At 44.5% G+C, this 25,809-nt stretch overlaps 1 protein-coding gene across 1 annotated transcript in view; it reads right to left on the reverse strand.

The window, feature by feature from the left end:
- Positions 1-2,986: 2,986 nt before the first annotated feature.
- The window catches only part of LOC143298235 (uncharacterized), a 30,823-nt gene continuing 8,000 nt past the window's right edge, over positions 2,987-25,809 (reverse strand). Inside the window, exons 2-6 of the mRNA XM_076611040.1 lie at positions 24,323-24,605; positions 23,162-23,486; positions 12,034-12,191; positions 9,012-9,186; positions 2,987-4,736 (exon numbers count right to left, since the gene is read on the reverse strand). Coding sequence (XP_076467155.1) covers positions 3,968-4,736; positions 9,012-9,186; positions 12,034-12,191; positions 23,162-23,486; positions 24,323-24,605 — 1,710 coding nt within the window. The 3' untranslated portion in view covers positions 2,987-3,967. The remainder of the gene's footprint in view (positions 4,737-9,011; positions 9,187-12,033; positions 12,192-23,161; positions 23,487-24,322; positions 24,606-25,809) is intronic.

The following is a 25,809-nucleotide window of genomic DNA, read 5'->3' on the forward strand; positions in this document are numbered from 1 at the left end:
CTTCAGTCTGTGCAAGCAGTGACTCAGTGGAATTTTGATTGTCAACCTTCATAATGCAGTCATAGTTTATTTCAAAGTTGTTGTTGCTTCTTTTTTGCAAGTGAAGATGAGCATGAGTCTCACACTGGGTGGATCCATAGATGATTGTTAAGTCCATTCTGGGCTCTGAGGTATCTGTGGCACTGAGGACAGGGGTGTAGCTGGTGCTGTCCTGGTGTAGGTGGTTTTAGTGCCTTGTGTTGTTGGTGTTTCAGAATGGCATTGTCAGTCTTCTGCTACTCATAGGCGGCAACACCAGACCGGACCTGGCTATGCCAAGCTGAGTGATCCGAGTCTAGAGTTTCTTGTGCGTTTGGGTCAGTGCCACAGCACTTATTTCAAAGTAATGGCATTTGGAATAGTTTGGGTAGACATTGAAAGTAAATATAAAAGTTTAAAGTTTTCAAAAACAAGTATTGAGTGATAAGAGTCCAGAGTTTCCCATGTGTTTGAGTCAATGCCATAGCATTTATTTCAAAATAATGGCATTTGTAATGGTTGGGGTAGACAATGAAAGTAAATATAAGTTTTAAGTCTTCAAAAGCAAGTATAAAATATTCTGTCCGTGGGAGATCTCCCTTATTGAGGTTTTTGTTAATTATGGACATACATAGAAGAGCTCAACTTTAAAGGATGTAAAACAGAACAGAAAGGCTCAGTTTTAAAGGACATAAAACAAGACAAGAAACTGGTGCTGCCCTTTTTTGTGGAAAACAATCCGCCCATAATGTGAACAGGAAACAAGACTTTCGTGTTGAATAGGAATCACGTCCACCCATGCTTAGGAACTGGAAACAAACACCATGCTTCCTGTCTGGTGGCACCCTGCATCCATAGCTGAATAGGAGACATACATATGAGTTAGTATTCTTCTTCTTTTTCGTTCATGGGCTGCAACTCATTTGTTCACTCATATGTACATTAGTAGGCTTTTACGTGTCTGACCGTTTTTACCCCACCATGTAGGCAGCCATACTCGTTTTACTTTTTCTCTCGGAAATGCACATGTGTGTGTGCGCACTCACACACACACACACACACACACTGGCACACACACACACACACACACCAGCACACACACACACATGCATTCTTCTCATGAACAGAAGCAATCGTAAAAACACCTCCCAGTTGGGGAAAAGGTGCAGTTTTTAATATCACGTGGTAGCATTAGCCTTTTTGTGTGCATACTGAAGTATACATCTTGTTTATGACTGTACTGTAATTGTTTCGAAAATGATGATTGTTATCAGATAAATGCTTTCACATGAAAAAAAAAAAAAGGCAACGATTTTGTTTAAATCAAAAACAATGGCTGAACAAGATACAATTATGCAAATAAAACAAACACATAATATCTAGTCACATGACAAAATGACATATCCCCTAAAAGTAAATGCAGCATTATACAGTATAATTCTATTACAGAACAGTACTATAAAAAAACAAACAAACACAGCTCATAATTATCAGCACTGTTTCAAAGCAGCTGCCTGTGCCCAACATAAGCATTGGTAAAATGTGTCCTTCAGAACAAAATGTGATTTTTTATTATTTATTTACTTATTATATATATATATATATGTTTGGGTTTTTTGTGTTGACATATCACCAAATCGAGAGGCAAGCAAACAAGAAAAAAAAATCAGTTCAGCATTATTTTTTTAACATGAAAAACAAACTATTTTTGCAACTCATTTTCATATCACCTTCCTTTCCTCATTAATTAAAACAAGTATGCCTCTGTGTGTTTCTGGCTGGTGATTTTATCCTTACCATTTTAATTTCCAGTTATCCTGACTCAAAAGTAGTTCCAAACAACAGCTGTGAAATTGTGCATACATTCCGACGAAGACAGAAACCTGAATACTCATGATTATCACACAACATTTAACTCTAACGAAATTCTTACTTGGAAAAGTATTTGTAATAATACGAAATTTGGACAAATGTTGATGAACTGATATAGTAACTGAAACAGTTATCATGGATTTAAGTGCATGAAGCGAAAGCAAACAAAAATGTTGAACATGTTAATTACACTTCAAAGGCTCATCACACTCATACAGACCGTTTCCTGTTTCCATGCATCATTATCAAGATGCTGTACAAGAACCCTTGAAATCGTTTATCACCTTCCATTTACAGTTCATGTATTTCACGTTCATGTTCAGGTTGCATATTTGTGTTGGATGAAATGATGTGCATTTAAGTAAGTGATATTCCCTTCACTGATATGGCAAACAAACGTGCAGAAATGACACGAAAACAAAAAGCCAGGTAGATATCAAATCGACAAAAAGTGTTTCAAATGCACAATAAAGCAAACAACGACAACAACGACGACAACAACAACAAGCTTCAGTGGCCTTAAAAGAAGCACTGTTTACAACGAAATGAATTGCCTTGTGTTCGTTCCTTTCAAAACAAATAACCTTAGTATTGTATAACAAGTCTATCACACCACCAAAACACATCTTTTCACAACACGGGTTTTCTGAAAGCACATCACAAACCATTGTTTGGGTTCTGTATCATTTAGGCCAAGCTTATCCATAGCCAAACATCGATACTTGGACCATAGAAAAGGGCACCACTGACCCCAGAATTACGGTTGAGTGTGCGTGCCAGTCGTCGGGGTTAGTCAGTACGTGCCGACGTGGTGATCGGTCACTTACTTCACAGCTCACGTCACTGTGTTGATGCGATTTTGTATTTGTGATCAGTTCTTTAGCGGCGCCCTTCTATAGGGAAGAACTACAAATCTCGTTTTATTTTTCAATTCCCCGTGGACTGCAGGCACTGGGGCTGCAACAGATGAACCTGGCTGTAGTTTATGTGTGCGTGTGCATGTGTGTGTGTGTGGTTTGGGATGAGAAGAGAACGCTTTTGAACAGGCTACACTGCCCAGAAACCACCCAAAATAAAAATTGGCCAAGTTACACACACACACACACACACACACATACACACAGATATGATCTGATCTGATCTCCATAACTTCTGAAATTCTCCCTAAGCGCAAATGACAACGTTGTTTCTGAACTGTCGACGCGGATACACCGTTCAAAACGAAATCTCAGTTAAGGAACGGGTCTGGTTAGGGTCATGAATTTGAGATTGATTGTTTTCGAAACGTTGGCGTGCACAGCGTTTGATGACAGACAAACAGTCAAACACAGACAAACAGACAGGCAGGCATACAAAGCGTGCGCAATAGACCGTCTTATAATAAAGGGGTTGTATCAAAATAATACTCAAGCAGTGGCACTGAAAGACAGATGTGAAGCGGTGTGTGGGAGGACTGATGAAGGCAACACACAAGCTCTATTTTCACCATCAAGTAATGTGAATAATATTAATGTGAATATATACATTATCACACAGAACTGTTGGCAGGGAGAAAAAAAGAAAGAAACGAAAATCATTCTGTCAATCGTGCAATACAAATTGACAGCGGCGTTGAAAACATGTCTGTGTCATACTGTATCTATTTCAGCGACCTGACAATCACATTGTGTTGACAGTTCTTTTCAACAGTGCAGCACCTCCATTCTGCTCACTCCCAAGTCTGCAAAGGCTCACTCTAAGGTTCAGTCCATTTGGCCCCTGCCTTATTATCTATCACCACTGTCAGATCAAACTGGAACTGTACGGTTCTGCAGCTTTGCTTGTAAACCTGAGCAAGGTGGTTTCAGCCTTGAGTCCCTTGAATGGAGATGTACTGACAGCACGTGAATCGTTTACGTATGTCCACATGCACAGTCCATCCGAAAGATAACAGTTTCGTTCTGTTACAGAAGTATACTTATCCTGTGAAATCACTTTTCACGAGAATATATGGATAAAAAATTCAAAAAAGGAAATAGTTACTTACGATTTTTTTCTACCTACTGACACGAGGAGGTTTCAGACAGGCAAGAACCCCTCAGGACTCAGCAGCGTTGACGGACTCCTCCATGAAACTGCAGACGGACGTGGTGGCGGACTTGGACACGTTGGGAAGGATGATGGCGTGGGTCTTGGCCTTGCCCTCCTCACCCTCCTCCGCCCCAGCTTTCCCCCCGCCCTCCGCAGCCCCCTCCCCACCCTCCTCCCCCCGATACGTGGACCTCCCACCTGCCCCGCGGGCCGTCCTGGAAGACCTCGGGGGCTGGGCTTTCGGGGACAGGCGGATGATGTCCAAGGCGTGGTGAACCCCGCGAGGGTCCGGACCCCCGATCTGCTGCTGCTCCCGACCCCGGTCGGGATCTTTCTCACCCCCGGCGGCGGCGGTAGTGCCGGCTGGTGGCGGCGGCGGTGGTGGATGTGTCTGGTGGGCACCATCCGGCCCCCTGGACGCCTTCTCCACGAGGCTGGCGTTGCAGGAGGTGGCGGGGCGGTTGGAGTCGGAGACGGACTGCAAAACGGAGTCCTGGTAACTGGACGCCGCCGTGTTGTTGCGGGGCACGCCACTGACGGCCGGGCGCGGCTTCCGGCGCTTGTCGGCGGCGGAGACGAGGCGGGTCTGGAGGGCGATGGTGTCGATGTACTCCTTGTAGATCTCCACCGAGGTGGGGTCCGGGTGGCGGGGCCCCGGCGAGGAGTGGGTGGCCGAGGTGCGCGGGGTGCGGATGGTGGTGGTGGAGAAGGGGCGGTAACGGCCGTTCTCGGCCTTCAGGGGGCGCTCCACGCTGGTGGTGCGGGCCAACTTCTCCCTGTAGGAGAAGGAAGAGGGAAGAGGGAAGGGGGGGAGGTGGGGTGAGGGGGGGGGGGGGGGGAGAAGTGGGAGTGAAGTGTGTGTGCGTTGCACGGAGAATGTTGTTGCCCGGGTACACACGCACACACATACATGACAAACACTTACAGGTACACGTTATGGATATTGATAATAACAATAATGATACTACTACTACCACTACAGCAGCAGCAGCAACAACAACTACTACTACTACTACTACTACTAACTCTAATAACAATAATACTAACTGTAGGCATATCTATATAAAGCGCCGATTCTTGTGCAGAGAGACAAGTCCAAGCGATTCCACACACAGGCAAAACAGATTCAGGGGGATAGTAAAAGACAAACCTTATAAATATACGTAAAAAAAACAAACAAACAAACAAACAACAACAACGAAAAGCTAACCCAAAACACTGTAGACCGGAAAGAGGGAGGGGTAGAGGGGAGGGGGGAAAGGGAGGGAGGGAGGGAGGGGGTCAGCCCGATAATCCCCCATGTCAATACTTCCCCGTGTCGATACTCCCCCGTGTCGATACTCCCCTGAGTCGTTAATCCCTCTTAAAAAGATTTAAAAAAAACAAGCAAATACACATGTATGAATACAGTTGTGACTGATAATGCTTTCTGCTTGCTGTGTTGTGGAATGATCAATGTGTTAATGTGTTCTCTTCTTACAACCGTCCGCCTTAAGAGCTGAGCAGCAGTGCGCGACGTGTGTTAGGGCCCGCTATAGTGTGTGGGCTTGCAAACTGCCTTGTATTGTAGTTGTAGTTACACGGGCCGTATTACACGGACTTCCTGTGCTCTCATCACGACTCAGTATACAGATACTCTCCCTCCGCCCCACCCCACTCCCCCATTACCCGGACCAGTCCTACTCTCCCATGCCCCCTCCCCCCGCTCCCTGTCCTACTCTCCCTCCGCCACTCTCCCTGTTCTACTTTACCTTTCCCCATCTCCTGCCTGTCCTACTCTCACTCCCACCATCTCCCCCCTGTCCTAATATCCCTCCTTCGTCTCCCCCTGTCCTACTCTCTCATCCCCCCCCCACCCCATCCTACCCTCCCTTCTACCCCCATCCACCCCCTGTCCTACTCTCGTATCTTTCCATTTCCCAGCCCAGTCCTACTCTCCTATCACCCCAACTCCCCCTTCCTACTGTCCCCAGTGCACACCCTCCTACTCCCATTACCCTCAGTCTGACTACCCCCCTCCATTGCTCGACCTCCTACCCCATGCAGTAACCCTCCATTTGACACAATCACTTGCAGACGCTTTACAAAGAAACCACACTTTCCTCTGAAGAATGGAGGAGTAGAATTATTGAGTGTGATCCCCTCCTATCCGTCTCCCTACAGTTACTCTGTATTTGACGTGATCACCTGCAGAGGCTCCCCCACCAAATAAGAAAAATCGACATATTTTCCTTTGAAGAATGGAGTAGAAAGAATGGGTGTGAATCCCTCCCTCCTTTCCTCCCTTACACTATGTACCCCCGTCCTCTATCTTCCTCCCCCCCACCCCCCCTTCCATTATGTACCCTGTGTCCCCCTCCAGTCTTACCAACCCCTATTCTACTCACCACCAACTGCCTGTCCCCTGCCGTCTGACCTAGCAGAACTTTTCACATAAAAAAAAAGAAAGGAAGAAAGACCCGCAGAGATCGCCCTAACTCAAAGCTAATTTTTGCCATCAGGGTTCCGCTACAATGCCACCCTACCAAACTAAAATACCCATAATGTCCTGGTGTATACACTAAACAAATTTCCTTATTTCAATTCTTTTCATTTTCCAAGCTTTTACTGGTTTACCATTAATACTAAAGCCCTATATTCATTTGATACAATGTTCTTGCATAATTTGATGGGGCATGACTACCATATGTTCTTGGTTTTTCACCATTAAAAAATAATCTTGCATAATTTGCATACTAACATAAGACGTTACATAACAAAAAGATAATGTGTGATACATCACTAAACTTACTCAGCTGCTCTAAGCGTGTATACTCACTAGCAAACACTGCTTTACCATCGTGTCAAAATGCATGTGAAGCGGAGAAATCAAATGATCATGTGGTTTGGGTAAAGACGCCAATGGGTTCGGATGGAAATTACTGCCCTTTGATTAACAGCGGGGAAACATCCACCTTCACTACCCTTTGTGCCAATATTCAGTCTGTATGATATCGTCTTATCATGTACGGAACTGAACATATCTAATCATCAGTGGCTTAAAAAGAAGAAGCACACACATAAACAAATAAATATAAATCTATCTCCATGCCTCCCTCACCCCTCTCTTGGTATGTGTGTGTGTGTGTGTGTGTGTGTGTGTGTGTGTGTGTGTGTGTGTGTGTGTGTGAAAACAATCAATAAAAAGAATCGAAAACATGAGCAAGCAATGCAAACACTGACGCAATACCCCCACCCCTCAAAACCATATGCCTTAAATAAATCATACAATCAATTAATATCCTTTTCCCCTGTTTATATGTTGCTAATCACATTAAATTATATTGCTTATTAAAGCTTAATCATACCGATTCAAATCTTTCTCGATTAGTACAAGTTCGCTTACAGTTATCATTAGCATTTCGTTCTAAGGATGTTATATTCTAATCTATTTTTTAAAGCAAAATTTCACCAATTATAACTATCTAACACACACACACACACACACACACACACACACACACACACACACACACACACATGTGCGGGGGATTTATCGACACGGGGGAGTATCGACACACTCCCCGACACGCATTATCAGTCACAACTGTATACATACATGTGTATTTGCTTGTTTGGGGATCTTTTTGAGAGGGATTAACGAGCCGGGGGAGTATCGACACGGGGGAGTATCGACACGGGGGAGTACCAGGGAGTATCGACACGGGGAGTATCGACACGGGGGAGTACCAGGGAGTATCGACACGGGGGAGTACCAGGAAGTATCGACATGGGGGAGTATCTGGGAGTATCGACACGGGGAAATATCAGGGAGTATCGACACGGGGGAGTATCAGGGAGTATCGACACGGGGAAATATCAGGGAGTATCGACACTGGGGAGTATCGACACGGGGGATTATCAGGGAGTATCGACACGGGGGAGTATCGACACGGGGGAGTACCAGGGAGTATCGACATGGGGGGAGTATCAGGGAGTATTGACATGGGGGGAGTATTGACAAGGGGGATTATCAGGGAGTATCGACACGGGGGAGCATCAGGGAGTATCGACACGGGGGAGTATCGACACGGGGGAGTATCGACACGGGGGGAGTATCAGGGAGTATTGACATGGGGGAGTATTGACATGGGGGAGTATCGACACGGGTGGAGTATCAGGGAGTATTGACATGGGGGAACATTGACATGGGGGAGTATTGACATGGGGGAGTACTGACATGGGGGAACATTGACATGGGGGAGTATTGACATGGGGGAGTATCGACACGGGGGGAGTATCAGGGAGTATTGACATGGGGGAGTATTGACACGGGGGAGTATCGACACGCGGGGAGTATCAGGGAGTATCGACATGGGGGAGTATTGACATGGGGGAATATTGACATGGGGGAGTATTGACATGGGGGAGCATTGACATGGGGGAGTATCGACACGCTCCCGGAAGGGAGAATGACGGGTTTGAAAAGAGGTAGGTTTTAAGGTCATCCTTCAGAGAGCTGGGTGCTGAGAATTGACGAAACGAAAGAGTGAGCTCGCGCCCATGTGCTCATGGTAGCATATGACACACCGTTCACGCATGCAATCCTGCACACACACACACACACACACACACACACACACACACACACACACGCACACACACACACACACACACACACACGAACATGTACGTCGAATTTGAACCCTGGCGAGCAACACACACACACACACACACACACACACACACACGCGCGCGCGCGCGCACACACACACACAGCCAGCCGCTGCTTGTCTTTTTACTAACTAAGGCTGTCATCATCATCATTCTTACCAGCCACCTCACTCCCCTCCACCCCCTATATCCCTCCCCCTCCACCCCCACCCCCGTCCCTCGACCCCACACGCACACTGTGACGTATGTTTATTGATTACATCATAAGTGTTGCGCAATCCCACTCCTGACACCATGTTCTCGTGTTCGGAATATACCACTGAAGTCTCCAGCAGAAGACCCTATACAATCCCGCCCCCCCCCCCCCCGTCCGCACGCCCGCACCCCCCCCACCTTACCTGTACTTGACGAACTTGATGCACTGTTTGACCTTGGAGTGCAGACAGCCCTGCTTGCCCCTCAGGCTGTCCCGCTGGTCCCCAACCACCACGTCCCCGTTGTGGAAGTAGGACTTGACCTCCAGCAGTACCTGGCTGCCCGTCATGCTGTCCGTGTCCTCGCTGTCCTCTTCACCTTGATGATGATGATGATGATGATGATCGTGTTGTGTTGTGTTGTGTTGCGTTGTGTTGTGTTGCGTGTTGTGTGTTGTGTTGTGTTGCGTTGTGTTGTGTTGTGTTGCGTTGTGGTGGGTTGTGTGTTGTGTTGCGTTGTGTTGTGTTGTGTCGTGTTGCGTTGCGTTGTGTTGTGTTGCGTTGTGTTGTGTTGCGTTGTGTGTTGTGTTGTGTTGCGTTGTGTTGTGTTGTGTTGCGTTGTGTGTTGTGTCGTGTTGTGTTGTGTTGTGTTGTGTTGCGTTGTGTTGTGTTGTGTCGTGTTGCGTTGTGTTGTGTTGTGTTGTGTTGCGTTGTGTTGTGTTGCGTTGTGGTGGGTTGTGTGTTGTGTTGTGTTGCGTTGCGTTGCGTTGCGTTGTGTTGTGGTGTTGTGTTGCGTTGTGGTGGGTTGTGTGTTGTGTTGTGTTGTGTTGCGTTGTGGTGGGTGTGGTGGGTTGTGTGTTGTGTTGTGTTGTGTTGTGTTGTGTTGTGGTGGGTGTGGTGTTGTGTTGCGTTGTGTTGTGTTGTGGTGGGTGTGGTGGGTTGTGTGTTGTGTGTTGTGTTGTGTTGTGTTATATTGTGTTGCATTGTGTTGTGTTGTGTTGTGTTGTATTGTATTGTGTTGTATTGTATTGTATTGTATTACATATGATGATAATTGTGTTGCAGTGTATTGCATTGCATTGTATTGTATTGCATATGATAATTGTATTGTAGCGTATTGCATTGTGTTGTATTGCATATGATAATAATTGAGTTGTACTGCATTGTATTGAATTGCATATGATAGTAATTGTGTTGTACTGAATTGCATATGATAATAATTGTGTTGTATTGCATTGCATATGATAAGAATTGCATTGCATTGCATTGTATCATATTGCATTGCATTGCATTGCATATGTTAATAACCGCAATGCATCGCATTGCATTGTATTGCATTTTATCGTATCGTATCGCATTGCATTGCATTGTATTGTATCACATTACTCTTTGGTGGTGGTGGTGGTGGGGGGGGGGGTCATTACAGATTTCTCTGTGTGAAACACGACCTGCTCTTTCCCAGGAAGAGCGCGTCGCTGCACTGAGAGAACCACCATTTGTTTTTTTGTTTTTGTGTTGGTATTTTTTTTATGCCTACAATTCTATTTGTTTTCCAAATCGAAGTGGATTTTTATACTTTTTTGTTGTTGTTGTTGTAATATCAGGGACAACCCTTTTGTTGCCGTGGGTACTTTTACGTCCGCTAAATGCATGCTCCACACGGAACCTCGATTTATCGTCTCATCCGAATGACTACCGTCCAGACCACCACTCAAGACCTAGTGGAGGTGGAGAGGGGTGATACTGGCGACTGTGGGATTCGAACTCGTGCGCTCAGATTGTCTCGCTTCCTTGGTGAACGCGTTATAAAAACACAACAACAACAACAACAACAACAATAATAATAATAATAATAATAATAATAATAATAATAATAATAATCCTCGTCTTTATGATCACGATGATCATCATAATCACGATCATCATCATGTTGATGATGATGATAGATACTAGTGATAATGTTGGTGTTGTTGATGATGTTGATGATCATGATGATAACGATGAGGACTATCATTATTGATAATGATGATGTTGTTGGCTATGCTGTTGATGATGATGATGATGATAATGTTAGACAAAAGGGAAGTATTATTGATTGATAAGGATACTTATATAGTGCCTATCCTCGGTCAGAGACCAAGCTCTAAGCGCTTTACAAACACTGGGTCATTTACACAACAGGCTGCCTACCTGGGTAGAGCCGACTGACGGCTGCCATTGGGCGCTCATCATTATTTTCCTGTGTCATTCAATCAGATGTCAGGCACGCACACCTACACACTCAAACTTGTAACATTTAACATTTTACGTGTATGACCGTTTTGTTTATTTACCCCGCCATGTAGGCAGCCATACTCCGTTTTCGGGGGTGTGCATGCTGGGTATGTTCCTGTTTCCATAACCCACCGAACGCTGACATGGATTACAGGATCTTTAACGTGCGTATTTGATCTTCTGCGTGCGTATACACACGAGGGGGGTTCAGGCACAAACAGGTCTGCACATGTGTTGACCTGGGAGATCGGAAAAATCTCCACCCTTTACCTACCAGGCGCCACCGATAATTCGAACCCGGGACCCTCAGATTGAAAGTCCAACGCTTTAACCATTCGGCTATTGCGCCCGTCGTTTTAAGGCCAGATTTGAACAGAACACGCTCAATGCAGGACCTTAACGAAGCGAAAGATGGAGCTCGTTCCAAGTTTTATACAAGCCCCAGAGAAAGGGAATGGGCGGGTTTTATGCGGAAAATGGGTCTTTGGGTGAAAAACAGTCTTGGGAGAAAAATGTCTTAAGGGACAGATGCTTCTGGGGAAAGATGTCTGCTGGAGGTCTTGAGGGAAACGATGTCTTTAGGGAAAAAGAGTCTTACGGGAAACGATGTCCATTGGGAAAAAATGCATCAGGGTGGGGGTGGGGTGGTGGGGGTGGGGGTCGGTGGGGGCAGCGGGGTGCGGGGGGGAGTCTTGGAGGTGAACGATGTCCTGGGGGACTGGACTGGTGTATCTGTGGAAAAGATGTCTCGGGAAACAAAATGTCAGGGAAAAGATACATCTGAAGAAGGACAGACACCTTTGGTTGAAAGGGCTCTTTGGGGGGGAAAGCGTGCATGTGTGTGAGGGGAGCGGTGTGGTGGCGATGATGGGATGAGAGAGAGAGAGAGAGAGAGAGAGAGAGAGAGAGAGAGAGAGAGAGAGACAGACAGACAAAGACATAACGTTCTTACCCTCGTCACCCGGAACACTGGTGAATGCTCTGCCCTTGGCTCGTGCCATGACGTCACGGGCGTCGATCCGAAAGTTTGCCCCAGGTCTTGCCCAGGTCGGCTTCCCACCTGTAGGTCCTTTCTCTGAGTCTGCCGCCTCCTGGCTGTTCCGCAGGAATCTGCCACACAAGTTTAATCCATGGACATTGCTGGCCTGCAGACCGCTTTTAAAAAAAAGAAGAAAAGTTAACCCATTCCATCCCGGCTATGCCCAAGCGCTTCTCGGACTGGTTTCTCGATCTTTCATCGAAGCGTAAACAATTAGAGAAGGGACATGACTCTTGTGAACAATTCACTGATAAAACGTTTGATGATGATGATGACATAGATACTTACATAGCGCCTATCCTCGGTCAGAGACCAAGCTCTAAGCACTTTACAAACACCCGGAATCATTTGGGCACTGTTCGAGTATTTTCAAGCATCCCCTTCCCCCTCCTCCGCCCGCATTGAATCAAGAATGTATATTAACCCTTTCACCGCCAAGCTCGCATTTATGCACAGGCTAGGTAGAGGACCCATGTCACTGAAAGGTGACCAGATCATTAGTCTGTTATCCATGAACCTACTGCTCTTAATGTTCGGTGGTAGGATAGGCCATAATTATTTTCTAGACATTGCAGGGGGAATCCCCAGCTATTCTTAGCCACTGTCTTTTCTGTGTTTGTACCACAAGGGAATTTTGTACTCTAAATTGACTGGCGGTAAAAGGGTTAAAACAACAAAAAACTTCCATTTTTAATTCGGAAAAGCGTTTCGCATTTTCCTTTCCAAAAATTATGAGTTCATCAACAATACGAACTCAAATAAAAGAAACAACTCAGAAGATTATTGATAGTTTCCAAGTACCTATGAAAGCCCATTTCGTTAACAAGGGTGTAAACAACGAAAAAAAGCTGCATCATATCACTGAACCAAACAGTACTTTAACCAACGTGATCACCTAATATAACAACATCATCAACAAGGAAAGCACAAAGATATTACCATAATCCTGAGCGTCCATACATCCATACAGTGCACACAATACGATAGCAATGCATTGATATTTCTCTGGTGTTTCGTATTTTGCGGGTCAGGACATCCCTTTATAAAGAAAAAACAAACTGGGGCGACCTTCACCGAAGATGGTAACTGCGTGTGACTTTATAGATTTTCCTTCATTTGGAATGTCTTTGTCAGGAAGACAGTAGACTGTCATTGAAAACAAAGAACATGATTAAAAACACTGAAGATTCAAAAGGAGATAACTTCTTACAGAGGTATGCGCGACGGTAAACTGATGTTACATACGTAGTGCTCTCCCTCTTACACACACACACACACACACACACACACACATATATAGACACACACAGACTGAGATTCAAATGACAATGACAAAAATGTTTTATTGAGGATAGAATGGATAAGCTGGAAGCTTCTTTACACCATGCCCTCACACACGCATACACATACATACGCACAATATAATAAATGAAATAAGTGTGAATAAATAAATGACACTGAGCAAATCAAATAGATAATAATGGACACATGGATGAATCAAAGAGTACAATTACGGAAACATCAGACATATATATATATATATATATATATATATATATATATATATATATAGAGAGAGAGAGAGAGAGAGAGAGAGAGGTGGGGGAGAGACAGAGAACCCCATTCTTTCCATTCTTTTTTTGTGGCTTTGATTGATTGAATGGATATTTATACAGCGCCTACCCTCGGTCGGAGACCAAGCTCTAAGCGTTTTACAAACACGGAGTCATTTGAACAATAGGCTGCCTACCTGGGCAGAGCCGACTGACGGCTGCCGCTGGGCGCTCATCATTTGTTTCCTGTGTCATTCAATCAGATTTCAGGCACGCACACACACACACACACACACACACACACACACACACCCAGACAGACATGTAACACTTTACGTGTATGACCGGTTTTGTTTATTTATCCCACCATGTAGGCAGCCATACCCCGTTTTCGGGGGTGTGCATGCTGGGTATGTTCTTGTTTCCATAACCTACCGCACGCTGACATGGATTACAGGATCTTTAACGTGCCTATTTGATCTTCTGCGTGCGTATACACACGAAGGGGTTTCAGGCACTAGCAGGTCTGCACATATGTTGACCTGGGAGGTCGGAAAAATCTCCACCCTTTACACACCAGGCGCCGTCACCGAGATTCGAACCCGGGACACGCTATTGCGCCTATACCACAGTTTACCTGCGGTCTGCTCAAAAACCTGAAGATGATCCACCACATGTGTGTGTGTGTGTGTGTGTGTGTGTGTGTGTGTGTGTGTGTGTGTGTGTGTGTGTGTGTGTGTTTCTGTATATCATTAGTTTAAAAAAAGCATTGTATTACTCTTTTTTCACAACAGATTTCTCTGTGTGAAATTCGGGCTGCTCTCTCCACGGAGAGCGCGTTACTACTCTGAAAGTGCCTCCCCTTTTAATAATTTTTTTTCTACCTGCAATTTTATTTGTTTTCCTATCGATATGGATTTTTCTACATAATTTTGCCAGTATCAACTCGTTTGTTGCCGTGGGTTCTTTTACGTGCGCCCAGTGCATGCTGCACGCGGGACCTCGATTTATTGTCTCATCCGAATGACTAGCGTCCGGACTATCTCTCAAGGTCTAGTGGAGGGGAAGAAAATTTTGGCGACTGTGGGATTCGAACCAGTGCACTGAGACTGACACGCTTCCTAGGCGGACGCGTTACCATTACGCCAACACTCCACAATCCTGAATCTATTTCATAAAAGATTTACTTTGCGTTGGACTATACTCTCACACGGAGAGCATCGGCTTGAAAAACAACAACAACAAGAACAACAACAAGAACAACAACAACAACAAGAACAAGAACCAACCCATAAAACAATGACAAAGAAGCACACACACCACCACCACCAAAACATTGTCAATATTTCTGACCGACAGGGCAGGTTACTGATGCATTGTATGAAGGAACGGCGATCCAAAAGGAGATAACTCTTACAGAAGCATGGCTTGAGACACGCGTGCCGGGCTAATGGCTTTGCCGACAGAATAATTGTAAACAACATTACGTGTTTGCGCTTCTGTGAAATGCTTGCAAAACATGACCGAGTCTGACGCAAACTGTCGGACATCTTCAAATTTTTTTGTCCGGAAGGTCATGAGACAAACCGACAAACATTCGGTCACATGACCGAGACAGACATCCAGAATGAATGCATCACTTGGAAACCAACGTCAGTCAAACATTTACTGCAGTACTGTTTACGTTAGAATATTATATTTGCTTCCTTTTTTTTTGTTGTTTTTTTTGTTTTTGTTAAGCCAAAACATATTTGGAAGAATGGAAATATGATTGTGCCGAATGATGTTCAATGAAATTGGACCACTTCTGCGGTTTCCCTTTCTTTTCCTGTATGCTAACAAACGGTTCAAAGAAAAAAAAAAAAACACCACTGGAATTCAGATGGTGTGTTGCTGTTTATTGATCCATATCGCACTTTGCAAACACTCTGGGTTTGAAGAGCATTGTAATGGGCTTTGCTGTGGGGTAAACAATGCAAAGTCATTGTAGTGCATTCTTGAGTCATGAGTGTACCGACATGGCATTCGCCCCAGCATTTATCCTCACCAAATTTGTGGCAGGGACATGATCCCTGATACAAAAAAGAAATGATGGAATGTGGTCGGTTTTAAATCGTGTTTTAGCTGTCTGTCTGTCTGTCTGTCTCTCTCACCTATCTATTTATCTCTCGTTCATGGTATCCTTTGTCCCCATGTTGTGCATTGCAGTTCCAGACAAGGTGCGTGTGCGAACATGTGTGTGTGGCGGGAACATCTTTATCACAGTGCTTGGTGCCTGTATCCATGTGTCATTCAGATTCAGGTTGCAGTATCCATTTCTAATGTACATGTGTACGTGTTAATGTATTCAATAATGATGTCTATCTTTCATAATAACCTTTGTTGATATTTTCCTGGCAGATCATGAACAAATTGTGACAATTGATCGTCCGTACATCAGTCTGTTCTGAGTCACTTTTACCTTGCTGCCTGATTCAACTGTCTCGGTATTACACTCGCAGTGATCAACGTGATAAATGTTCAGTTTATGTCCGATGACGATTGTAGTATGTGTGTATGTGTGTGCGCGCGCTTTCGTGAGTGTGTGTTTAGTCTAGAAGGCGCCAGTTTTTTTTTTATCCGATGTTTAGTTACAGCATTTCTTTGTCCAGTTCAGAACTCATAAGATCATGTGCACATTTCTTTGGAGATAATTTGAAATTGTAAGACAGGATCTGAACGCGAAATAACTATGTAAAACAGATTGTCTGAATGACATTTTTGTTTTGTATTTGTATTTCTCTTTTTCTCATTTTATCACAACAGATTTCTCTGTGTGAAATTCGGGCTGCTCTCCCCGGGTAGAGCGCGTCGCTACACTACAGCGCCACCCATTTTTTTTTGTTTTGTATTTTTTCCTGCATGCAGTTTTTTTAAATTTGTTTTTCCTATCGAAGTGGCTTTTTCTACAGAATTTTGCCAGGAACAACCCTTTTGTTGTCGTGGATTCTTTTACGTGCGCTAAGTGCATGATGTACATGGGATCTCGGTGGAACTAAATTGTCACGCATGCGTCTCGTGTACTGCGCACCAGTGACTTTCCTTTTCTTCAATGGAATCAAAAATGCTTTTCTGAAAAAATTAAGAAAAAAAAGAAAAGAAAAAAGAAGAAGTGTTCTCTTTCGGGCTCCTTCAATTATGTCACACATTCTAATATTGGCCATATAATGTACCTCTCTCTTATTCCATGTGTTTCCTGACTTGTTTGAACATTCTGTATTTGAATTTGATAGTCTTTGTTGTGCTTCTTTAAGCAAACACAAATCAGGATAGTTTATTTTTTAAAGTCTGTAATCACCATGCGAATATACCACAAATAAATTCACAACACAAAGTAGTGTATAAAAAAACGCCTCCAGTCACACTTTCCACGCCCTCCTCACACGCACACACACACACACACACGCCACATACACGCACACACACACACACACACACGCCACATACACGCACACACATGTACGCGCGCACCACCTGTGTCCCCTCCCAACACAGTCACAAAATATTCTACAGAAACTTGAACAACATGAGTTTTAACAGTGACGAATTCAAAGTGTTCTCCGGCTGACAGGAAAATGTCACAACTTCAAATTATACTGATGGAAAACTGACGCATTTGAGACAAAATACTCAAACAACTGTGCGTACCTTCGGACATAAACTGGACGTTGATCACATCCTGTCTTGTAAAACATTTTTTTAAATGAATTTCTGTATCAGATAGTCTCATAGGTGATTACTTATGGTTGAGGTACTTCTGATAATGCACTTCATTGTTTGCTCTCTTATTTCCGCCCCTCTTCTCTTTTCTCATTCCCCCTTCCCCATTTTGTGTTTGAAATGAAGAAAGTGGATAGATGTTAAACCAAGAAGTAGTCTACTACATACACACACGCGCACGCTCGCGCCCGTGCTAGTGCGTGCGCAAACACACACACACACACACACAAACACTCTCTCTCTGTTACCTTTTCTACCAGCCCATTCTTTACGTTTCCTCTTTGTTTCTTAAAGCCCGTTTCAAAAATAGACGTACAAGACAAAAACCAAAAACACTGAGACAATTTAGTAAAAGGAACCATCATTAGTGAAGTGGTACAAACTAGTATCAGCACATACTTCGATAACGAAAAGAAGTATGACATTATCAAAAGTATTTGCACGTGTATGAACAGCAAATGGATATCACAGGTCCCCGAAACAGAAGAGAAGATGTCTCATTCAATCCGGCACACCCTGCACAGATCCTTCGCACACACACACACACACAAATCACATTCACGCGGATCCAGAGAGTTACATACAACAGATTTGCACCCATCTTGATTGAAAGTACAATACACGATTCTGAGATAAACACACTACATACACATGCACATATATATATTCACACATATACATATATGCACGATTGTGTGCGTGTGTCAAAGTGAGCGCTAAAACACAAAATAAATCAAACATTTGATGTCATTTTTATATTACATGAGGGATCATCCCTTCCAAAGAATGGCTGATTTTTACGTTTAGCTTTGTTGAATATATTGTCAGGTTTCCTCGTATTCTTAAAGTGCCATTGCGTTTAAAATCCTCAGCATGGACACTGAAAGGCTACGAAAAACCTGAGTGTTTGCAAAGAGCAACATGGAGCTCTAACCAGCAAAACACCACCTGAATTTCGATGGTGTTTTCTTCTTTTTTAAACCTCTTGCATGCTTACAGAAAAAGAAAAGGAAAAAGCAGAGACGCATTCCATGCTTATTTCAACCACTCTGCACAATTACATTTCCTTTCTTTGAAATATTCCTGCCATGGAGGAACTCAAATGAGATACGTACAACAAATAATTGAAAACAAACAGCGCGGCAGTAAATGTTCGACTCAGTTTGAATTCCCACTGAAGCATTAATTGTACATCAGTAACCTCCCCTGTCGTGCATAGAAATTGACAAGTTTGAATTTCCAGTGAAGCATTAATTATGTGCGGCTGTCTCGGTCATGTGACCGAATGTTTGTCAGTTTGTCCAACAGCCTTCCAGACAAAGTGGAAGTGGAAGATGTCCGATAGTTTGTGTCGACTCGGTCAATTGTAGCAAGAATTTCAGAGAAGCGCAAGTACAGATTTTGCTGTTGTTGTTGCAATAATGCCGTCGGCAAAACCACTATACTGTAAGAAGTTATCTCCTCATGGATCGTCTTCATCGTGTACTGTGCATCAGTAACCTCCCCTGTCATGCAGGGAAATTGACAATGCTCTGTCCTTTGTTGTTGTTTTTTTATTTTTTATTAAAAATTTTTTTTAATAGGTTTTTAAAGCTGATGCTGTCCAGATGAGCATTGGACCAAAGGTTTTTAAAGCTGATGCTGTCCAGATGAGCATTGGACCAAAGGTTTTTAAAGCTGATGCTGTCCAGATGAGCATTGGACCAAAGGTTTTTAAAGCTGATGCTGTCCAGATGAGCATTGGACCAAAGGCAAAGTACAGCATTTTAGTGAATGTATTTATGGTGTAGAATCACGAGCTTATGTGACTATGATTTATTATTAGACAAAACAATGACCAATATTAAGACAGTTAAGCCAACCTGTACAAGGATTTTGTTAGAAGTTATCCATAACAGACTGATACACTGAAGAGGCAATGTCACAATTAATAATAATAATTATAATTATTATATTTACATTGCGCTGAATCTTGTGCAGAGACAAATCAAAGTGCTTTCGCACCAGTCATTCACACGCATGCATAACTCTAAAACTGGAAAAACTGAAGACAAGGAAGAGGCATGGGAAAGGGAAATTTGTCCTGAGTCGGACACAGAACTAGCAGCCACCTCATTACAAGTTGGCCTCAAGATCCATGAAGGCAAAACCAAGATTCTCAAGATCAACGCAGCGAGTGAGGACCCAGTCACACTAAACGGGAATGAGCTGGAAGAAGTGGAGGCATTCACGTACCTGGGTAGCATCATCAACACGCAGGGCGGCACAGACGCAGACGTCAGAGCAAGAATTGGCAAGGCGAGGGCAGCGTACTTGCAGCTGAAGAACATCTGGAGCTCCAAGGTGGTGTCGACTCGCACAAAGATCAGGCTGTTCAACTCCAACGTCAAGTCAGTCCTACTGTATGGAGCGGAGACATGGAGGACAACAAAGACCACCATCAAGAAAGTGCAGACCTTCATCAACAGCTGCCTGAGAAGAATTCTCCAGATCCACTGGCCCGACACCATCAGCAACGCAGACCTGTGGCAACGTACCAACCAGCTGCCAGCCGAGGATGAAATCCGGCGCAGGAGATGGGGATGGATCGGGCACACCCTGAGGAAGCCAGCCAGCAATATCACAAGGCAGGCACTATCATGGAACCCCCAAGGAAAACGAAAAAGAGGAAGGCCAAGAAACACCTGGCGACGTGACCTTGAGGCAGAAACCAAGAGGATGGGATATACCTGGAGACAGCTGGAGAGAATAGCCCAGGACAGAGGACTCTGGCGGACTGTTGTCGGCGGCCTATGCTCCAGGGGGAGTGATGGGCCTAAGTAAGTAAGTAAGGACACTAGCAGTAGATTATTCAGGATGTGGTGGAGAGTGGTTTCGGTGCTGTGGTCAGCGCGATAGGCAGACTGAAATGGGTGGATGAGATTGTTGAAACAACGGTGGTTGTTGAGCTGCTTCAGGACAGCTATTTCAAGGAGTTTGGACAGGAATGGAAGATTAGAAACTGGTCGATAGTTTTTTCAAAATATTTGCGTCAAGGTTGGGTTTCTTCAGAAGTAGCCGGACGATTGCAGTTTTGAAAGTGGATGGAAACGTTCCAGTGAGAAGGGGTGAGTTGACAATATTGGTGATTGCGGGGAGAAGCTGTGAGACTCACTGGGAAAAGACCGAGGCTGATACAGGATCGAGCTCAGAGGATTTTATACTCATTTCTTTCAGGATTTCATGGACTTCTGTTTCAGTCAATGGTTTAAAGGAATGGAGAGGAGTGCCGTTGAATTGAGGATCAGGATGAACAGGTTGGAAAAGCATTTGGTCTAAGATGGTATGAATATTTTGGAGTTTGTTGAAAAAGAAAGAGGAGAAGACATTGGGGAGTTCAGATAAAGTGTAGGCAGAAGGAAGAGGAGTCTTTTTTTTTTTTGCAGTACCGAGAAGATTTGACATGATAAAGAGATTTGGTGGATGTGGTATCGATAATTCTATAATGATACAATTCTATGACTGGCCAGTAGAGTTAAACTACACCAGAACATGCTTCTATTACAAAAAAAGAGAACACTGTCATTATTATAGACTAATTAACATATGTGTAAATAAGAAATGTGCACGGTCCCCCCCAAAAAAAAAAACAAAAAAAAAAAACAAACAAAAAAACAACCCCCCCAAAAAAAACAACAACAACAAACAAACAAAAAAACAACACCCCCCCCCCCCCCCCAAAAAAAAAAAAACAACAACAAAAAACACCGTGACGAAGATGCTGACGACATGAAATGCCACCTTACCTGTGCACCTCCTTACTGCAGATACACTTACATCCGCATGTACTTGCCCTCAGCTTCAACTCACGAGCCACTCAGAGACACCTTTAACCTGTTTATCTTACACATCACAATTACGGTTGAGTGTGAAAGCCAGATGTCTGAGCCAGTCAGTCCATGTCTAACTTGTCTGGTGACCGATCACTTCACTTCACAGCTCGCGCTGTTCTGTTGATGCGAGTTTTTATTCTTTTTTATTAATTTAAAAAAAAAATCATCTGTTGTCTTAGTGCGACTGGTTTTTCAGTTTTACGCCCCCATATGGGTCATCCAGTGTTTTTGATATTTCAGATTTGTCACACCTTCTCTCTCTAGCATGTAGGGTGTACTTTTGTGTCTTTCTGCGATTACTCATATCTGCAATTTTGTATTATTGACTCATTTGTATAAGCAAAGTGAGTCTATGTTTTAACCCGGTGTTCGGTTGTGTGTGTGTGTGTGTGTGTGTGTGTGTGTGTGTGTGTGTGTGTGTGTGTGTGTCTGTGTGTCTGTGTGTCCGTGGTAAACTTTAACATTGACATTTTTTCTGCAAATACTTTGTCAGTTGACACCAAATTTAGCATAAAAATAGGAAAAATTCAGTTCTTTCCAGTCATCTTGTTTAAAACAATATTGCACCTATGGGATGAGCACAAAAAAATAAAAAAGAAGCCTAATTATATGCAAACTGCATTTACTGTTATATTTATATTTTTTTGCATTCTCTAAATTTGGCACTTTGACCTCTTATTCTGACACAACAACAAGAGGAGTCATTATTATCATTTTTTGTTCAAACAGGAACTTCTTTTGCTAAGCATGGAATTTTTATTTATTTTGCAAACGGTTTGGTGCAGATAGTAAAAAGGGAATTTACTCTGTAATTAATGCTAGGGGACTTAATTTATCACAAGTGAGTCTTGAAGGCCTTGCCTCTCTTGTTGTATTGGTGAATACAGACTTTGTTTTTTTCCCCCACTGCTATGTCCTTGTGTGATGTTGTGTGCTATAATGCACTATTGTATGTGTATTGTTTCATGGGAGGCGCTTAGAACCAATCGATGAGAAGTATGCAGTATATAAATTATTACATGATTACTGTCATCATTACTATTATTATTATCAGTATGTTATTATCAGTATTATCATTGTCATTATCATCATCATCATTATCACTGAGCTCCGCGCCCACAGACACAGGAGTTCTCAAAGTTCCTTAATCATCTAAGACCCAAAACTTTCAGCGAGGGTTGTTTCCCTTGTCAAGATCCTGCTGTCTGGGATAGACTTACCCCTTTTATCTAAGACTTTCTGCTTTTCTACATTTTTTTCTTTTGTTTTTTTCAAATTGTGACGTCAAAACATGTATGTTCAGTTCTTAACAGTTGCTTCAGTCTGTTTCCTTGAGCAATCTTTCACTGTTGCTCTCTCAGTGACGGGCGGAATTTCCGAGTAGTCAAGGCGTTGGACTTTCAATCTGAGGGTCCCTGGTTCGAATCACGGTAACGGCGCCTGGTGGGTAAAGGGTGGAGATTTTTCCGATCTCCTAGTTTAACACATGTGCAGATCAGCTAGTGCCTGAATCCCCTTCGTGTGTATATGCACGCAGAAGATCAAATACGCTCGTTAAAGATCCTGTAACCCATGTCAGTGTTCGGCGGGTTATGGAGACACGAAAAATACCCAGCATGTATGAACCACGACAGAGTCATCGGCAAGTCGATGTTGGTCGTGTAACGGAAAGAAACAGAAAGAAAAGATATCCGACGCTTCTGACCACGCTCGTGCGTAATATGTGTGTGCATGCATGCGCGCGCGTGTATGTGAATGTATGTGTGTGTGTGTGTGTGCGCCTCTCTCTCTCTTCCTGTCTGTCTGTCTCTGTCTGTCTGTCTGTCTCTCTCTCTCCTTTCTCTTTCCTGCTCTCACCTGTAGGACGGGTTGGGTTCACTAACGGTCCAGGGACGCGCGCGGGTGGTGGTGGTGTTGGTGGTGGAGGAGGAGGAGCCGGAGAGACGGGGGAGGGTGCTCTTCTTGTAGCGGAGCTTGCGTTCCTCCGGGCAGTAGGTGTTGAGGTACAGGGGGTCTCGGATGTCCTTCATCATCACCATCTTCTTCTCCCCGTCCCCCGCTCCTCCTCCTCCTCCTCCTCCTCCCCCTCCTTCCTCTCCTCCTCCTCCCCCTCCTCCACCTCTTCTTCCTTGGCTGCGGGATCGTCGCGATTCCTCGGTGGAGGAGTAGCCCCATCTGCGCTCTGTTGGAAAAAACAAACAAACAACAAACAAACACATACACAGTGGTGTGGATTGGATAGACGTGAGCTTTGGAGACTGTTGGGTTGAAGGATTGAAAAAGAACAATGTTTCAGATGACGAAGGCCAATATTGCCGACTGTGTCTGTATTTGTGTTCAGACTTATATATCTGAATTTGTTTCTTTCTTTATTTATAAGTACGATTTCTGGCGACTATTAAAAAAAAACCCACACGTTATTTCTTATTGATTAATTAATTGATTGCTCTATTTTGCTGAAACTGCAACTTTGTTTTCCAATGATTCAACATTTACAAACAGACACAGACAGAGACAAACAGACACAGACAGACAAACAGACACAAAATCTATACTTCTTTGTCCCCCCCCCCCCCACGTCCCCCACCGCCGTATCATCTCATCTGTGTAGAACTACCCCTCCCCACGCAGCAACCTCAGCAGTAGTGATAAGTTCTTATGGTTTCACGTAACATTCAATAAAATCCCTTCATTTGATAGTGATTGGAAAACGAAGACATCAGGCCTCTCTCAGACAGACAGACAGACAGACAGACACACAGACACACACACACACACACACACACACACAGATGCATACATCCCATAACGTTTTAGACATTTTTGCGCACACGCACTTCAGTGCTTGCGCATATACTATTTTTTTTATTTATTCATCCCCAAGGAAACCGAGCACACCCGAAACACAAACACACACACACACACACCCTACCACAATACGCTCCCCCGTCAAACAACACCCCCCCACCCCCACCCCTCCCCCCAAACCCCCCCTCGACCCCCCTTACAATAACTCACTCTCTCTGGACAACGATCGGCGGGAGGAGAAGGGGGGTACGGAGAAGGACTGGGAGCGGGGGGTGGGGTGGCGGTCGGAGGCGCAGGGGGAGGAGGAAGAGAGCTTGAGGCTGGCCGTGAGGGGGGTGTTGGGGGGAGGCTTCTTGGCGCTGTCCGTCACGGAGCCCCCACCTCCCAGCCCCGTCCTTCCGCTGCACACCGTCTCGGGACGGCTGTCCCGGATGTGCACGTGGCGCGTGGCGGCGTTGACGTGGTTGATCCGCTCGGCGCCTCGGTCGATCACCTGTGGGGGACGGCGGCGGTGGTGGTGGTGGTGGTGGTGACAATAATAATGATAATGATAATGATGATAATGATAATAATAATAGATTGTACTTATATGGCGCAAACTACCCCCCCCCCCCCCCCCAAAGATGGGCTCTAAGCGCCTCACATGAAACAGTACAATATATATTATATCGGGTGTCCCCCCAAAAAAAGTGAACCGCTTTTTGACAAGTATTTTCTCAGTGATAGAGAAATCCACTTAATTGAAACTTTTCACACAGTAACCTTAGGGTATCATCAACAAGTTTGCAAAATATCTGTAGTGCGTATTTCAGCGATAAGTCTATTTACAGTGACATGACTCCACCCCTTGCCTGGACATTCCTTTACGATCCCTCTTCCGCCCCAGCCTTTCTCCTTGAAACAGTTTTCAATGGTAACCTTATCACTTTCACACGCCACGCCAAAAAGCTGAACTACTTCCACACCACCAGCCTCAGAAAACTTCTCGGCATAAAGTGGCAAGAGAAGATCCCTGACACAGAGGTGCTCACTCGTGCAAACTTGCCCAGCATCTACACCGTCTTGATGCAGGCCCAGCTGCGCTGGGCAGGCCATGTAGTTCGCATACCAGACCACCGGCTCCCCAAGAAACTGCTGTATGGTGAACTCCAACATGGCAAGCGCTCCCATGGAGGCCAAAAGAAGCGCTTCAAAGACACTCTGAAAGCTTCTCTGAAGGCCTTCAACATCAACCACGACACATGGGAGCTGAATGCGATGGACAGACCAAAGTGGCGTTCAGCTGTCCACAAAGGCGCCAAATCCTGTGAGGCTAACAGAATCGCTGCAGCAGAGCAACGCAGACAGGCCAGGAAAAGCAGTGCCAGCAAGCCCCCGACAGCCGCCACCATCCCCTGTCCACACTGCGTCAGCTGCGCACCCACAGAGCCCAACCCACCCACCCCCAGGATGACTAGATGGTCCTCGTCGATCCCGACGGACGAACCACATCACTTTCACTCAAAGGCATGGTTGATCCTTCCAAACTGAAACTTTGGACAGAACTGATTTTGGTTACAGATGACTATAAAAAAATCAAAAAAATCAATAGACTTGACACCCAGACAGGCTATTTTTAGACTGACACTGATTGACACGTGCCAAAACCTGGCAGCTGGCATGAACATGATGAAGGTCACATTGCACAACTCTGATAT

This window comes from Babylonia areolata, chromosome 23 (assembly GCF_041734735.1).
Source record: "Babylonia areolata isolate BAREFJ2019XMU chromosome 23, ASM4173473v1, whole genome shotgun sequence".
In the NCBI taxonomy this organism is placed as follows: domain Eukaryota; kingdom Metazoa; phylum Mollusca; class Gastropoda; order Neogastropoda; family Buccinidae; genus Babylonia; species Babylonia areolata.